The sequence below is a fragment of the Malania oleifera genome, chromosome 2 (genome assembly GCF_029873635.1).
Source record: "Malania oleifera isolate guangnan ecotype guangnan chromosome 2, ASM2987363v1, whole genome shotgun sequence".
Classification (NCBI taxonomy): domain Eukaryota; kingdom Viridiplantae; phylum Streptophyta; class Magnoliopsida; order Santalales; family Ximeniaceae; genus Malania; species Malania oleifera.
In genome coordinates this window covers 91,118,130-91,136,233 of record NC_080418.1, presented here as the reverse complement: position 1 = coordinate 91,136,233, position 18,104 = coordinate 91,118,130, and the positions used below count along the sequence as shown (strand labels likewise).

The 18,104-nt window shown below is 37.3% G+C and overlaps 1 protein-coding gene across 1 annotated transcript in view; it reads right to left on the bottom strand.

Annotated features, from left to right (window-relative positions):
• The window catches only part of LOC131148774 (pentatricopeptide repeat-containing protein At3g59040-like), a 65,048-nt gene extending 47,273 nt beyond the window's left edge, over nucleotides 1-17,775 (bottom strand). The window contains exons 1-3 of the mRNA XM_058098689.1: nucleotides 17,405-17,775; nucleotides 15,597-15,906; nucleotides 14,715-15,005 (exon numbers count right to left, since the gene is read on the bottom strand). Coding sequence (XP_057954672.1) covers nucleotides 14,715-15,005; nucleotides 15,597-15,906; nucleotides 17,405-17,571 — 768 coding nt within the window. The 5' untranslated portion in view covers nucleotides 17,572-17,775. The remainder of the gene's footprint in view (nucleotides 1-14,714; nucleotides 15,006-15,596; nucleotides 15,907-17,404) is intronic.
• Nucleotides 17,776-18,104: the final 329 nt, after the last annotated feature.

Sequence of the window (18,104 nt, the reverse complement as noted above, 5' to 3'; positions counted from 1 at the left end):
TGGAATACTGATCAGTGAGGATCTGCAAATGGGTTTTCATTGAAGCTTTGTATTCTTTTACATATAGGGAAGATATTGACATATTTCTCCCATCCCTGTGTTTGGACTTCACCTCTAAGGTGAAATGTAACTAACAGATATGGGAACCCAGCCATGAAATCAAGCTAATTGACCCATTGTTCTTCAGTTTTGAAGAACAAGAACTAGTCCTTGAGGTAGCTATACTGTCATGGCCTTTGCCTCTAATTTGTAATGAAAGCATATGTCCATAGCTTGTGCAGAATCATACCAATATGATATGTTATCGCCAAATACCAAAGGAGAAGGGAAGCCTCTTTTGAGAAGGTTAGGTAGGACAGTGTGGGGATCCAAAGGCCATTAATGTAGGGATAGATTGGGTGCCAATCTAGATCTTTTAGTGGTGCATCAACCAAGCCATGGTTGGAAAGAAGAATAGACTGGAGACCCTGAATCATTTTTGTGTTCCCTGTTTTGATGGTGTGGCAAAGGATGGAAGTTGTCTTGGATTTCACCGAGAAGATTCTGGATTCTTTTTATGAAACTAAGTGAAATTGAAGAGGATGTGGAGGCCATGGCAAAGAGAACTTGGAGATTGGATGGCGTTGAAAGAAATTCACTAAGGACGTTGTGCTTTCCCTTGATGTGCTTCACTTCGAATTTATACCATGAGAACCAATTTGCCCAATTGAGAGGTTGTCCTTGCGGCAGGATCTTTTGCTTGAATTGTGTCTGTTAGCCCTAGTGGCTAAGATTCTTCATTCAAGCTTGTTTTGATGATAACAACCCATTAGTGATTCTTGGGTTAGCTAATATTTTTCCTCAAGTTCAATTCAGACAAACAGGTGGATACTAAAGCAAGCATAAGGATCAGACAAACCTTGATGAAGCAATGAGCAAAAGCATACACAAGGAATACTCAAGGCACAACCAACCGAAGACCTTATGATGTTTTATATGTATAATGGGTTGTGTGTGAGGTAGGATATTCCTGTAACTCTTGTGGCATAATATTGGTAAAAATACTTAGCAAGAGTTGAGCAAGTGCATATGCATGTTAGTTCATAGGATATCTTTAACAAACTTAATAAGCCTTTAAATAGATTTTTACAAGATATCCCATACTTAAACAAACTTTTGTAAGGACTAATTTTTTAACAAATTTAGGGTTTTACGATCTCACAAACTTGGTCCCTATTTTGTTTAAATAATGGTTAAGCACCCAAAGAATATGGAACAAATCAGGTGCTTAGATGGTTTTCTAAAAAAGGGCCTGACCTACAGAAAACTGTCGACGGTTTGGGAAGAGCCCAGAAAACCGTCAATGGTTTGGTTCATTACTTGGCCGTTCTACAGAAAACCGTCGACTATTTGGAAAAGAAAACCGTCGACGATTTCTAGCAGAGGCAGACTACATTAAATGAGTTTAAAACGGCTAGCTCTTGTTTTGTCTTGCCTCAATAAATGCCCAACAACTACCCAATGGCTAGTACGTCCCCTTTGGCTATAAATACAGCCTTTTAGCATTCATTTCATATACATTGATTGAAGCATTTAGTTGTTGGGATAATTAGTGAAGCATTCATTCTAGCTCTTACTTGCTCAAGCTCTCTTGCTGTTTATTCTTAGTTATATATCAGTTGCTGAGAGGGTAGTGTGAGGTTTTATTTGTATCATCAGCCCAAGAAGGAGCACCATCATGTAATCTCTACATTCTTTGTTGAGTGTGATTCTTGAAGGCTCTTGGTGAGCTTTCGTTAAGGTGATTCTTGGTGAACACCGTGGTTGTAAGCTCTTGGTGAGCAGCTGGGTTTTGTATCTGTGTTGTAAAGGCTTCCCCGCCTTGAAGGGGATTGCTTAGTGGATTTGGGAATCCTTGGCTCGGTGACGTAGGCTTGAAGCCGAACCACGTTAAATCGTTGTGTTGAGCTTCTCTCTCCCTCATCTTGTCATTTGTTGTGATTATTTGCTTTGTTATTTATTGTGGTATTCTTCACTTGCGTCTTGCCAAAGTTTCATTTTGTAGCAATCCTTATTGTCCGCAAAAAATGTCTATCCACCCCCCCTCTAGACGCACACCCGGGCCGACAGTGTCATCTTTGGAAAATATGACATGTCCATCTCTACTATAAAAGTATGTCCGATCAGATGGAACAAAAAATTTTCGATTCCTCTTTTCACCATCTCCTTGAACGTGGAGTGACAATGTAATTTGGATTCTTTCAATGCTCCACTCTTGCATCCACAGATATGTCTAGTCCCATCATCCTTTTCTTCAATCAAGGCTGCAACCCAATAATTTTCACTTCCGAAAGTCTACAAGATTCTTTTTCCTTTGTCAGGAATCTAGAGCGGTGGCAATTGCATAGCCATTTCTTTAAGCGACCTTATCGCTTCTATATGTACGGATTCCGAGGGGGGCACATATTTCTTTTTCAAAAGTTGATGTAGTGGTGCTATGTAGACTGCCAACTTTGGGACAAAGTATGCCATATAATTGACTATACCAAGAAATTGTTGTAGTTGCTTTGTCGTCATTTGACTGTTTGGGAAAGTGTTGAGCTGTGTCGCAATATGTGGCTGCAATTCGTACTTTTGGCTAATCTTCATCCCAAGGAAATCAATTGCTTCTGCCCCAATTATAATTTTCTTTTCTGAGAGCATGATCCCATAATGTGTTATTATCTCCTTAAACTAATGTATGAGTTAAGCATAGGATGTCATATCTTTCAAGAAAAGGAGAATATCATCAATTTAGATCAGGGCATGATGGAAGATAGGTTGGAATATCTTGATCACTGCCTTTCGAAAAATGGATGGGACCACCTTAAGCCCAAATGGCATGACGGTCCATTGGTCCAATTTTCCACATGGATGCTCAATTTCCAGAAGCTGCTTTCAAGTCAAAATTTGAGAACATTTGGGCCTCCGATAATAGTAAATAAAGGTTGGCTCGATTTGGTAACAAGAACTTATCATCGGTAAGAAAGTGGTTAAGAGGTTGATAATTAATGACAAGGCTGAGCTTTCTTCGTGTTTGTTCAGCTCTCTTATTGACATAGAAGGCCTCACAAGCCCATTGTGAATTCATGGGCTCAATTAGTCCTTATTGCAGCTGAGACATTCCTTCGGCGCTAGTGAATAGTGCTTCGGATTCAATCATTTATGGCTTGCCTTTGTAGGGTTGATATCCTCTTTTTTCTTCAATGAAAGGCTAACAAAGAGCACTAGATTCTTCTACAGTGGCTTTGAGCATTTCTTTAAGAATTCACTGTGGCTGTCTGCATAGCATGTCTGGATTAATTGGGCTTTTATTTCTTCAAGGGACCAAGTGATGTGGAAGAAATTGGGAGTTTTAGTCCACTGCAGGAGATACAACCTAAACTTCAGCCCTAGTTTTGTCCACTGGACTTTGTTTAGGTATTGGATAATATCAAACCCAATGAGTAGGTCTTTGTTAGGAAGACACCCAAAGAATGTGGCTCTAATTAAGCATTCCGAATGAAGCTTAATATAGATTGGCACACTCTTTAATTTGACATGAAAATGTTCTCCATTTGCTGCTTTGACTCTGAGGACACTCCTTTGCATAATGCCCCTTCTGGCTGCAGATGTAATATAAGTGATCTTTTGGATCCTTCCTGTGCTTCTTCTTTCTCGGATAATTCTAGCATTTCTTTTTGTGTTTGGATTTTCTGGACTTTCTGGGAAAGTAAACATCTTCTCTTTCTTTCGTCGAACAAGAGCACTGCTTATCTCCTTTGCATTTGATAAGAAGATCTTTTCTCTTACATTCCTTGGTTATCTTCATGTCTACTTTTTGGACACTTTTCTACAAGTCATACTTTCTGCAAAGTGCATCCAAATTCATGAGAGCACTTTGATAGAGTTTACCTAGAGAAGTGTTCTCGAGTCTTTTTCCACTCATTTGAAGTTCTCTGAGAACTTCTCCTCCTAGTGGATCAGGCAAGCCATTTAGGTATGCTTGCTTGAGATTGATGTCATCTGGTTCGCAAAGAGTCCAGTATCTTTCAAAGATGAGATATAATGCTCCTCAAGATCTTTTCTTTTAAGTGAACAACATTTAATCTTCATATACTCTTCCCTAGCTTGGTAACATTGTCCGCCCATGCACCATAGAATTCCGAAATGATTATGGATATGACGACATCGAGATTCGACACTTGTGATATCTACAGTTGCCGAAAATCTCCAAGATAAATCCACCAAATTCTGAGTCTACCGACGAACTTGGAGACGGCCCTTCCAACGACTTCTTTTTGCGTAATCTCTTCTTTCATTAATTCAACTGTGCACCAAGCATGGAGCTCTATGATTTTATTCCTCCACTGGTTTGGTGGAATTCCTTCTAATGAGATAGTTGGTAAATTACCATTTGAACCGCTTGGGCTTTGCATCGGACTAACATATAAGGTATTCTCTGAGAGGTTGATGTCATCTATTCCCTTATCATCAGTTGGATTGTCGTACTCTAATCTAGGAGTGGATGGCAGGTCATTATGGTGGCTCTAGGAGGCTATATCTCCTCTTCAGATGAACATTGGGATGATTCATCTTCTATTATGATGGGAAGTGTTAGAAGTGGAGTTTCTTCTTCTTTTGGTGCTTCTTCAAGACACTTTTGCAAGGGATCGGCCATTTCTGCCAATAGTTTGGACATTGGGTTTTCTTTCTCCAATACTCCTATATGTGGCTCTCAACTGGGACGCTTGGCTCACCAACCTTTTTCTTATCCTTTTTCTGTGTTGTGAAGGCTGCCATTGTTTCAACCCTTTAGGCATGAGTTAGCTATTGAGTATGTTGCCTCTTTTTCAGATGGAGAAAAGAATCGCTGCCTCTAAAGGAAGCCTGCATCGATATAGGTTGGTAAGTTGGCTGAGGAGAGTTGAATGCCAAAGTGGATGGTGGGAATAGAGGATCTATCCTCGCCTGTTTGTGCTATTGTTTGGCTCAGCTTGAAGGAGTTCAACTGAGCTTTAATATGTTGCATTTCTGCTTCTTTCTTGTTGAAGGCAGGTGAGAATGCTAACATGTGCTAGATCATCTACATCAGTTCTTCATGAAGTCTTTGGATGTGAATCTGGCATTTGCCGATGAGGATGGCTGTGATGCCAAATTTATTCTCAACTTTGTTGGCAAGCTCCCTTTAGTTATCAACAATTTGTTACAGCATCCTGTTTTGTGCAAAGGCGCGTTTACTGTTTGTCAGTTGAGAGTTGCTTCAGCTGGAGAAACCTATTTAGTAGATCCATCTAGGTTGACGAAAATAGGATCTTTGATCTTCTAGGAATATTTTGTTCGTGACCTTGTATCCTCACACTCTAATGGTGGGAAATCACCATCATAGCTTGACGGTCTTAGCATGTTTATCTAGGAAAGATCACATCATCATGTGTGTTATTTTCTCCATATTTGACATAATAGTCAATTTTTCTTGATGATTCTTCCAACAAGCCAATTGTTGGATCTCCGTCTTCATAGCTCGTCTTGAGCTTTTGTTGGGCACTATTCTTCTTTTTCCGCCTTCCTCTGACTTCTTCTTCCGAATCATAAATAGGATCCTTTAGACATTAATCGCATGTGCAAACAACATTGAACCACTTATGGTCATGGGTTTGTCGACTAGAAGGTAATCTCCCTTGAAGTACGGGATTGGGAATTAAGATCCTAGAGATGCTAGATCAATCATGTCGATGGCAGTGCCAAATGGTTTGATCACCACCTTTCGTTCTTTTGGAGATGTCGACAACTTCTAGTAAGGTTGAATCATCATGGTCAAAAAGACATGTTGGGAAGTCGAGCCTACAAGGATTCCTAGTTCTTCGGGAAGGAGATGTGAACATCACCATTCTGCATGGGTTTGTAGATGGGATCATGAAGTATGATTGGCTTTGGAATATGATGCAGCTGCTTGTACTTAGTGGCCCAAGACTCTGCAATGAGCTTGAGTAGCTCTTCTCTAGGTAATTGTCTTGGGATGTGGGCATGGCTCAAGACAAGAGTGCAATCATAATTAACAAATAGAGCATCCTGATTTTTTTGAGAAGTTGCTAGATCAAAGGAATAGTTTTGGAGTATATAGACCATCTGATGATGAAGAGTGACTGCAATAGAATTAGAGATTTGGGATGCTCCAACAATATGGTTTGGACCTTAAGAGCGGTTCTCTATTTGGATCTAATAATTGCATGTAGAAGATAGGGAAGACTGTGAAGCTTACAGTTCCCGCATTCAGCGTTGTTTGTATAGTGGCAATGCAAGCATGCTCATACTTGCAGAACTTCAAATCAAGGAGCTCAATTCTAGAGTAAATAGGAGGAAAGGTATAAATAACTTGACCGCACCTATGTGAATATGGGTGTATCCCTGGTTGAGATACTTCCATGGAAGATCCAGAGAGGACTCCAAGGTGACAAATTGTTCTGCTTCAGTTGCCAAGAGTTGGCAAGAATCAAAGGGCCAAGCTTCAATAATCTCCTTTACGCCTCTTGGCACAGCTTTCTTGTGGGTGATTTTCTTCAAAAGGTTTAAGGGATACTTGGTCTCGTCATAGACATAGTATGGATTTGTGATTTGGGGATTTTTGGTTTTAGGAACAAAACCATCTTCAAGGACATAATCTACTTCATACAAATAATCAAGACGATCTAAGCTAAACACATATGAAGATCTAGGAGAAGAGTTGAAGGATGGGACCTAAGCGATGATGGCTCTAGAAGACATGGTTTTTTAATTGACTCGTTCAAAAACCCTTCTCATTGCCTATGAATAAACGGATCTCCTGCCCAACTTATGAAATTATGAAGCATTGAATCAATTTAAGTATTCCTATTCCATATCTATCACCAAAGAAGCCAACTCTGCCTGACCAAAACACAGCCTTCCGCGGCCTCACAAACAGGTCAAGGGCACCTTAGGTCTTACTCTTTAATAACTTCAATGGAAAGGGATGCTTAGAATGAAACATTCAATCCAACTTTGTTCATCACTATTCTGATGCGGAGGATCCACATAAGATGTGGCAATCACAGAGCATACTAAGTTAGAACAAAAACCTCTGCTAAGGGCAAAGAGATCCATCACTCAAGGATTGATGAAGGCTCCAAAGGAGTCTTTAAGCTGCCATGAATCTTATACCAATTGGGCGCTTAGTGTAGTGTCGATAATAAGAAAGAATAGAACAAGGAAGAATAGAGCAAAAAAACACACTGAGAGATATTTCATCAAACAAACAACACACGAGAACATAGGAGAAGACAAGAGAACTATTATACGAGACTCATAGTTCTCGCTTGCTCTGTATCTCAACTAAGGATACACCTATGGTCATAAATTTCCACGAAAATGTCGAATTTTAGGTCACAATTTCCAATTTCTATCACCCTCGAAATTGACATGGCAGTCGATTATTAGTTTGCATAATTTCCTTCGAAATCTCAATGAATCATCCGAAATTTATCGAAATCTCAATATTTTAGCGAAACTTGTCGAAATTTTAACCATGCAATGAAATTTCCTCGGAATTCAAATGAAAGATTTAGGAGTGAAGTGAAATTTCTTTCATAATTAAATTTATTTATTTTTATCGATACAAAAGATTATTACAAGTGCTTTTGAAATTATACGAAAAAATAAACTTACAACAACATTTTATTCAACCATTCATGCCTAAATTATCATTATTTGTATAATAAATAATATTCAAACAATTTATGAATTTATTTTGAATTAATCAAATATGTTTAATGCAAATTATCTTACAAATAAATTTGATACACATACTATACTACAACTTTTCTACCTCATATACAACATAGATATATTTAACTTGCAATATATTAGTCCTAAAACTTATATTATTATGTTAACTATTTCTAAAGTTTCACAAAAAATTCCATGCTTTACTACTGATTTCCATTATTTTTTCAAATCAAAATCAAAATTGACATTGAAATCGAAATTTCCGTCGAAATTTTTGTACTTTTGAAGCTTCAAAATTTGAGTTGAAATCAAAATTTAAGACCTTGGATACACCATATTCACATAGGTGCGGTCAAGTTACACCTTACCATCCATGGGAGGAAAGGTCTTCTTGTCTGCTTCAGAATTGAGCTCCTTAATTTGAAGTTCTGCAAGTACGAGCATGCTTGCACTGCCATTATCCAAACAACACCGAATGTGAAAACTGTAAGCTTCACAATCTTCACTAACTTCTACATGCACTTATTAAATCCAAATATGAGAACTACTCTCAAGGTCCAAATCCAAATTGTTGGAGCACCCCAAATCTCTAATTTTGTTGTAGCCACTCTTCATCATCAAATGGTATATGGACTCCAAAACCATTCCTCTGATTTGGCAACTCCTTAGGAAAATTAGGATGATCTATTTGTCAATGCAAAGAAGATGAAGACGTTTACTTTCCTAGAAAGTCCAGAGAATCCAAACACAAAGAGAAACGTTGGAAGTATCTGAGAAAGAAGAAGCACCGGAAGGATCCAAAAGATCACCAATGTTGTGTCTGCAACCAAAAGGGGCATTATGCAAAGAAGTGTCCTTTGAGACAAAATAAAATCAAACTAATCCAGATGCTACATAAAGTCTCATATTAGGATTCAGATGATGACATTGAATCTATTTTCTCTTCGGATGACCAGCAAAATGAAGAATCTATTCTTGCCTTCTAGTAAAGTGAGCAAACAGACCTATCAGACTTTTCAAACGAAGATGATGAAGAATTCAAGAGCTATCAGATTAAACCAAGTACAGAATGTTCCCATATCCAACCAATCAACAATTAATGCTATCCAGTAGCATCAAGAGAAGAGGAGGTTCATAATCTCTGTTCAATTCAAGAATAATTATCAGCACAGTTCAAGAAAAGAAATTATGTTTCATCCTTTGCTCCAGTCTGGGTACTAGCTGATAAGTACTCAAAGCCAATCAAGGTTATTACATTTTTTGACACAGGAGCAACTTTCAACTTCTTGAAGCCAAGCATTCTTCCAAACGACAAATGGAACCATATAATCAAGGAATGGAGAACATTTTCAAGTCAAATTAAAGAGTGTGCTAATCTAAATTAAGCTTTATCCAAATAAGTGGAATTTTGAGTCAAGAGAGATACCCTATAGCATTTTTCAATGAGAAACTTTATATTCTTAACAGAGATATTGCACATTGATAAAGAGTTGCATTTTTAGAAGAAAGTGACAGTCCATGTAATGGTAATGATCACGGTGTAATAGTTGCAACCATCATGGACATTACATGCTGAGTAACGAACACCACGTCCATGGCTTTATTTTTGCACTAGCAAACTAATTAAAAACATATATGTATTCAAATGTTTTCATCCTAGAATCCTACTTATTAATGGTTTAAATGAATTTTTTTGTAAATTTTAATCAATTTAAATAATAACATATACTACAAGTATTTGATGTCATCTTGGCTAATTTACATGCTATTGGCAAGAAGAAGCATGCATTTGCAAATTGTCACTACTTTATTCATTATAAGTGAAGTTTAAACAAAGAAACATAAATATAAGGAAATATAAAATGAAGAATGCCATCTTTTGTATGTGTTTTTTTTAGTCTCTAATGGAATTTTTCTTATCTAAAAAATAAAATATATAAAATTTTCATATATTAAACAAGAACAAAAATGCAAAAAATTATAAGAATTTTGTCTCCGAATTAGGTGTGAGAAAAACACTAAAAAAATAATAATAAAATTGAAATAACTTAGAATATGAAAATATGTAATTTTAATGAGAGAAAAAGTTAGATTATTTGAATGCTAGTATTCTAAAAAAATACATACCAAATAGAAAATAAAACAAAAAAAGAATTTTGTATTTAAAAAATACTAACTTAAACCAACTTAAAATTGATTTTATAGACTTCAATAAAGGGAAAAGAGGGGGAAATCACAAAGGGGGGGTGCTCAAGCTCAAAACCTCTTCTAGTCATTAAAAAACAGTCTAACATTGTAAGGGCCATCACAATATGTAATAGCCACAAGTATGCAACGTCTCATGGACATTAAAGACTGCTGAGATATTGCCCTATCCCTTATAACATTCTCAGAAGCCGCCAATGCCATTACTAGCAGTTATTGAGCACCAATTTTTTTAAAACATGGTGAGATCCCTCCAAAATTGGAGATATTATTAGTTACCACTGGAGTTTGTACTCTTTTCTGACCACCTTGCTTTGCAATATTTGAATTCATAGAAGAAGCTGAGTACTAAGCATGCTAGTTGGTTAGAGTTTCTTAATAACTTTGTTCTTAAACATTGTTATATTGTTGAGAATAAGGTAGTAGACGGCCTCAATAAAGTTGCAGTTCTTCTCCATGTCATGAGAGCTAAGGTCATTGGATTTGATCACTTGAAGGATGAGTATTCTACTTGTCCTAATTTTGGGCTCATATTTTAGGAGGTGAGTAAAGGTCATCCGTTATCATAGAGCTTCTACAAATTTAATCATCCTTGTGGGTTACCTGTTTAGGGTACTAGATTATGCATTCCCTACACTTCTTTTAGAGATCTCTTAGTTTGGGAGTTGCACGCTAGGGATAAAGTCATTGCCTTAGTTGAGGATAGGTTTTATTGGCCTTCTATAAAGAAGAAAACATCTAGGATAGTGTCTCGTTGGCCAAATCCAAAAGACACAACCCTGGTCTTTATACTCCTCTTCCACTACCACAAATACCTTGGAGAGACCTAGGAAATTGTGCCCGGCAATATGATTCCATATTTGTTGTTAATAGGTTTTCCAAGAATCCCACATTTTGTCCCATGTAAACTTCCTATACCTATCATGACTAAATTGTTCTTTAAAGAGGTACTCATATTGCATGGTTTGCCAATTTCCATAATGTCAAAAAAGGATATAGAGCATGGAAGATGCTTTGGAAAATGTGCAGGACACAGTTTTCTTCTACTTGCCACCCCCAAATTAATGTTAGGTTGCAAACCGTAGTCTTGGTGACCTACTAAGGTGTGTAGAGGGAGAAAAACAAGGAAATTGGGACTTGGTACTGCCCACTTTCGAGTTTGCTTATAATAATTCTATGGATAAGTCCACAAGTAAGAGTCCCTTTGAGTGTATATTCAGCTACAAAACACCCTGCACCCATTGAGCTTACTCCTTAGCCACCAAGTGACCATATTTCAGAGCTTGAGTCTTGCATGCTGAAGTTAGGCGGAAGCTTCCCATAAGTAATATGGATTACAAACTTGTTACAGATGTGCATTGCAAAACTAGAGAATTTAATGTGGGTGATAGTGTCGTGGTTTTCATTAGACCTAGCTACCCAAAAATTAATTTAAAAAGCACCATGCCCATGCAATTGGCCATTTCTCCATCATTAAGAAACTTGGACATGATGCATATTTGCTTGATTTGCCTAGTCATATGATCGTTAGTCTAGTTTTTAATGTAGAGGATTTGACACCTTACCAAGGCTTCATTAAGCTTTCTGCTTTGTCATCTAGTACTTATGTAGGGTCAATAGTTCCTTAGGCTCCTTCCATTTTTCAGCCACAAGACACAATGGAATATATTTTGGATGATGAGTTTGTGGCATCTCCACAGAGTGGTTTTTGATAGTACTTGGTTCGATGAAGAGTCAGTGTTGCTTCCAATGCTACATGGCTTACTTAGGATGCTATTCATGGGAGTGCTCCTGAGTTGTCAGAGTCATATATTTACCGTCTCACTCTGTGAAGCCAGGTTCATCTTAGCTGGGGGAGTGCGACAAAGGACCGCCTACATCCTTTAGGCCGCATATTGAGCATCTTTATTGTAGACGTAGAATTAGGAAACTATGATTGCCTTAGATTTTTTTTTTCTAGTGTAATTTCCCATAATGTTGGGGTCTGCATGTAATTTTGTGTTTTAGTTAGCTGGGTATTAATACTTGGTTTGTAGGTTGCATGAGACAGTCATCATTTTGAAATCAGAAATCCCAGTACAGTTTCCCTCTCTCTCCCGTGCAGCCTCTCCCTCTCTTCTCCTTCTTCCTTCTTCTCCCTCCTTTCTTATTCTTTCTTCTTCTTGTCGTCTCCTTCTGCATCAAACCATGTCAACTATTATAAAACTAGCTTTGACTTACTGAAATTGTGCAGTGTTCAAGCTTGGCTCAAGCTTTACCACTTTTGTATGGTTCTGAGTGGTTTAGCAGTTTGAAAATAGCAGTCATATGATAATCTTATTCATCAACCATTCATTGGACAGCCTCAAAAATTTTCAAATGAAGCTTGACACTCGTGTTTTTAAGTTGAATAATCTTATCAAAGTAAGAGGGTGAGATATATTTCAAATTTTAAATCTTTGAAAAATTTACAAATTTTAAATAGCAAACCTACCTCAAATTTCAAAATAGCTTAAACTACATAAAATTATGTAAGTGATAGCAGTCACAACTCACAAGTATACATAAGTCAATCCATCAATATTCAAGCTCGGCTAGCTTAACAACAGAACTTCAATCCAACCTCAATCACAATATGATAAATAATTGGTCAGGAGATTCATTTTATTTAGGTTGATCAAAGGAATCAAATTCACAACATGGTCCATTCCAATCCATTTATCAAACCAGCAAGATATAGTGGTATCATCCTCTACTTTCAATGTGTATCCATCCTCCATTTTAGATGTGTATCCTCCATAGATTGTCAGTTTCTTCTTTTTATGCAATGATTTACCATTTTTTATAAGTTAGCATATGTTGCATTTTTTAAGAAAAAAAAAATCAAATTTATCAACTGGCATGCAACTTTATTAGAAGCATCCCAAACTATCATGGGTCAAACACTTCACACCTTATGAAGGATAGTGCGGCATTAGTTATAACACTCTTATTTAACTAGCTAGTTAGCCAAAAATATATAGCAATTCCCCACAAGAACACATTCACAACCATCGAATGGAAAGCTTGTGAAAACAATAAGTAATCATGAAATCAAATGAGAGTCACGTGGTAAATTGTAAATCAACGCAATTCATTATTAACACCTCCATAGGCAACATGTTTTTGGCAAGGGTAGTAAGTAGGATAAACACATTTACAATAACTACTGAGTTTTAAAATGACTAGTGAACACTCACCCTTCCCTAAAGAAATTTATATGCTATTCTAGCTCTAATAGTAGGAAACATCAAACTGATTGATGAGTCATTCTCCCATTTTACACTAGGAAACATCAATCTGATTGATGAGACATTCTCCCATTTTACACTAAGGCATTTCCTACTCAGAAAATAAAACTTATACTAATATTTACAAGATAGTTACCACCATCCCAAGTACACAAGACAAGCAATCATAGACAAACATACTGCCCTAAACAAGCCTGGCTCGTGAAATTATACCAACTGTTATAGCACTTCACACCTTGTGAAGGGTTGTGTGCTCTAGTTATAGCACACTTGCTTAACTAATCAGCCAATAATACATCACAATTTCACCACAGAATACATTCACAACCGTTAAATGAAAAGTAAGTTGAAGTAGTAAACAATCATGAAAGCAAATAAGAGTCACACCGTAAAGTGTAAAGCAACGCAATTCATTATTAACACCTCCATAGGCAACATATGTTTAGCGAAGGAGGTAAGTAGGTTCAACACATTTACAAAAGCTCATGAGTTTTGCAATGATTGGTGAAAATTCACTCGCCCCTAAAGAGCTTTCTACACTATTCTACTTTTGACACTAGGAAATGTCAAATAGATCAAGGAGTCATACTTCAATTTTACACTAAGGCATTATCCTACTCAAAGGGTAAAACATGCACTACTGTTCACTTGATGACTACCCATCCCACGTACAAAAAGGCAAGCAAGCACAAGACCCTGAACAAGCTTGGCTCGTGACATTATACCAATTGTCACAGGCCGAACATTCACATCGTGCAAAGGGTCGTGCAGCACTAGTTATGGCCCCCTTGCTTAGCTAGCCAATTGAAAGTATACAACTATTTCACCACAAGAACACATTCACAACCATCAAATGAAAAGTGGAAGCAATAAGTAATCATGAAAGCAAATGAAAGTCACACAGTAAACATTAAAGCAATGCAATTCATTATTAACATATCTATAGGCAACGTGTGTTTAGCGAGGGAGGCAAGTAGGTTAAACATGTCTACAGAAGCTAGTGACTTTTACAATGACTGATGAATACCCACCCTCCACTCCACCGAAGAGCATACTACGCTCTTATAGCTCTAATAGTAAGAAACATCAAACTAACCGAGGAGTTGTATTCCCATTTTACACAAAGCCATTATCCTACTCAACGATTTGAATAAAACCTATTATGATATTTACATGATGGTTACTCATCCCATGTGCACAAGACAAAAAGTCACAAACAAGAATAATGCTCTGAATAAGCTTGGCTCGTGACACACACCAATGCAATTTCCATTCCTTTTTAATCATATTTCCAATAAACCCTGGGTAAGTTAATGGAACATTAAAACCTCTATAGGTTGATTGGAACATTCCTTCCATTCACAGAATTTAACATGAACTTCACAAATAACCATTGCCATCAACCTTAAAAGCTTAACTAAAAACACAACACATTAACTCTTTCGCAAGACAGGATAGCATCAAATAATTTAAATAAAGAATGTAACTCGGATAGAATACCTCAACAAATATCTTAAGGATTATTTGATAAGTTAAAGCAGAAGGTTCAGGGCCTGACAGCTGCATCCTTCGAAACACAGCTTCAGCCTTATTGGACTCACCCCCTCTTCCATACGCTTCCATTATAGCAGTATGGGACACCACACTGGGAACGTAGCCCTTCTTATTCATGTAGCTTAAAATTCTTTCAGCCTTATTAAAGTCCCCTTGCTTTCCATAAGCCGTAATAAGCATTAGAAAATCCATTTCATTAAAATCCCACCAATGTTGAGTTCGAAGCCATTCAAGAATCTAGAAAAAGAAAAAAGAAAATAAATTAGCATATAAAGCCCGATTAATAAGGTAACGTGCAGCAAAAATTCTAATCCTTCAACTCCATGAAAAGGCACAAATTAATACAAACAACAATTTCAATGAGCTACCATGTAGATACGAGATAGTCCAAAGTCCAGATTATGAAAGAGCTCAAGGTCTCAATATCCAATGCTAAATCGTCCATATTTTTTTACTTTTTTGGTTATGAGCCTTTGGCTTCCAACTAGGCAGCCCACAAAGTCAACTTACAAATTTCAAGCATGTGCACAATATAAACAGCATAATAATTGCATTTCTTTTAAACAATACACAATAAATTGCAGTTTCCAAAGAATATTGGAATATTAGTAATCTGGTCCTTCTGCAGAAAATTTTTGTTCCCTATAACCTATATTTTGGTTACAGCTTCTCATTCTCAGCAAGTGACTCAAGATTAAATCACCTAAATATGGGATCATATAATTTTAAGTGCACAAAGCCACATTAAGTTCTTTACAATATACTTCACCGTCAAACAAAAGTAAAACCTGTACAGTCTAAGGAATAAAAAGGTCTGCCTTTGCTTACCTCGCCAACAAGGTTCCATTTCTTAAGCTGCTTAAATCTAACCAAGGTTCCCAGAACCAGGTCTCTTGGAAGAGCCTGATTCTTGATCCTGTGCTGTCTGAGTATCATAACTGCAGAACCTGCTTCATCAATTTCCTTCATCAGTCTCCTCCAGTTCTTTTGATCAGCTTCATCAGCTGCATCTTTAAAAACTTCCACTTTCTTCCTCTTCTGCATAAACTTTCTCGGTGCTAGCATACCCATAGAAACCACCATCGCTCTTCCACGGATTCTGATGTTAGCTGTTGAACTTGCATGTATGTTCACTTTACTGAAGATAAAGACAGCACATCCATATTGCCATTACCCCCCCCAAAAAAATACTGAAATTTATAAACTTTCATGAACTGTAAACCATTTGCAAGAAAATACATCACCGTCAGCTATGTTGTTAAAAAATAGAGGGAAAGAAACTTCCATTCCATTTAATGTTCTGGTTTTGTAGAATTGAAAGCTCAGCAGGGGAAGAACAAACACCAGCTTTAGGCTCATTTGTGTACAAAATTTTGTTTTCACAGTTCCCGAGTAATGAACCTGTTTGGAATCATTTGTGAAAATTGATTTCTAATTTTAAATATATATATATATATATATATATATATATATATATGAAAAGGCACAAGTAACAACTCTAGTGGCACATTTTTGGGAACTTGAATGAAAAATTTTAACTTTATGGTCCTTGACTAATGAAACAAAACCATTAAGTATCATTTGCAAAAGCTGTCTTTGCCACTTACAGGAAATGCTAAAATGTTGGGGTCGTTCCATAAGAATCTTGAGAACTTATTTTTATAAGAAGTTTCTGTAGGAAAGATTTCAAAAGATGAGATAGATATACTTACCTTCAGCAATACTTATTCAAGCCCTAAAACAATGTGAGATTGCAGAAAATAGCACAGAACTCGCTGGCCTACAAATGCTCTTTCAACGTCTGTAGTTTGCTGGATAACATACACACTATTTATTGAAGTTCTAAAGTAGTTACTTTAGTTACTACTCTCCATGGGAATACTTAAACCAAATTCAAATTCCTTTCAACCACTCCATCCAAAGGGTAAGTTGGGTGTTTTGACTTTATTCACTATCCAAAGGTTTTGTCCCAATAAAAATGCTTCTCTTACAAATGTAAAATGCAAAATGGACCATCATGTGGCCCATTTCAAGGAACGCATCCAATCCCGCCCCCCGGGGGGGGGGGGTGAGAGGGGATAAATGTTGGCAATCTTCAATTATCACAGACATTCTTGAATTCAACCAAGAAAAATAAAATCTTGAAAACTGAAAACACAACTTGTGTGTTGTTTCCTAAAAATGGAATATGAGCCTGCCAAGATAATTATAATAAAAAAAATAGGAGGGAAAATCTCCATACATAACCCGACCCGTTATCACAGTCCCACACATAACTTGGGAAGGGAGGGAGAGAACCGAAGTACACATAAAAAAAATAAAAAAAAATCAGCAAACAGTGTATATATTCTAAAATCGAAATGCCTACGAGCTCCATTTAGATACTGAAAGAGCATAGGAAATGAAAAGGAAGAATTGGCAAGAAAATTGAGGAACTGTTTGGTCTAGTGCAATAAGAAAACAGGTTACAGCAACCCATTTATCTTTATTGCCAGTTTTCAGTTTCTGTTAGCTTTCGAGTGTTCTGGCCCCTTTGTCTTTATGCCAGTTTTCAGTTTCTGTTAGTTTCAAGTGCTCTGGAAAAAATTGAAAACTAGGTTTTCTTAGCAGAAACCTAGACGAGAGGGGATTCGTACCTGGGTGAAGGAGAGGCACCGCAGCTGCTCCCTCTGCGCTCTCGGATGGCGGTGTTGCAGAGGGCGGCTATGGCAGATTGGAAGCGTGCGTGGGTCGTGGCTTTGGGATGTACCGCGTGATGGAGCTTCGGACTTGGCGCGTGAGGGAGTAGTGGACGGCATTGCATGGCGGCTATGAGCAAAGCACGTCGTGGTGGAGGCGGCTGCGGGCGTAAGGGAGGCCAAGATGTTCATTAAAATCCTTCAAGCAACTCTGCATTCAACGGCTCGCAGTGGAGCAGTAGCGGTAGCAGACTAGCAGTAGCAGGAAGTCCCTAATGAACTGCATAGCTCACTTAAGAGTATCAGTAGGCGGGGATATTTTTGATTTTCAGAAGGCGTAGAGTGATCTTATCTATTAGAGATATGGACCCACTTGTACGTGACCCGGGTGGGGGTACCCGCACCCGCACCCGCACCCGCACCCGCTTCAATTTTAGGTGTTGAATTTTATTAAGACAAATTCAGATAAATTTTAATTTTATTTTATTTAAATTTACACAAATTTAAGATTTTTTTCAAATATAGATTATAGAATAATATTTAGTTCAAGGCCAACCAAGCTTTCATTTTTTGAAAAATTAATATTTAGACAAACACTCACACTCTCTTAGGTATATTCTTTTAAAATATATATATATAGACTTTTCTCAATACTAGG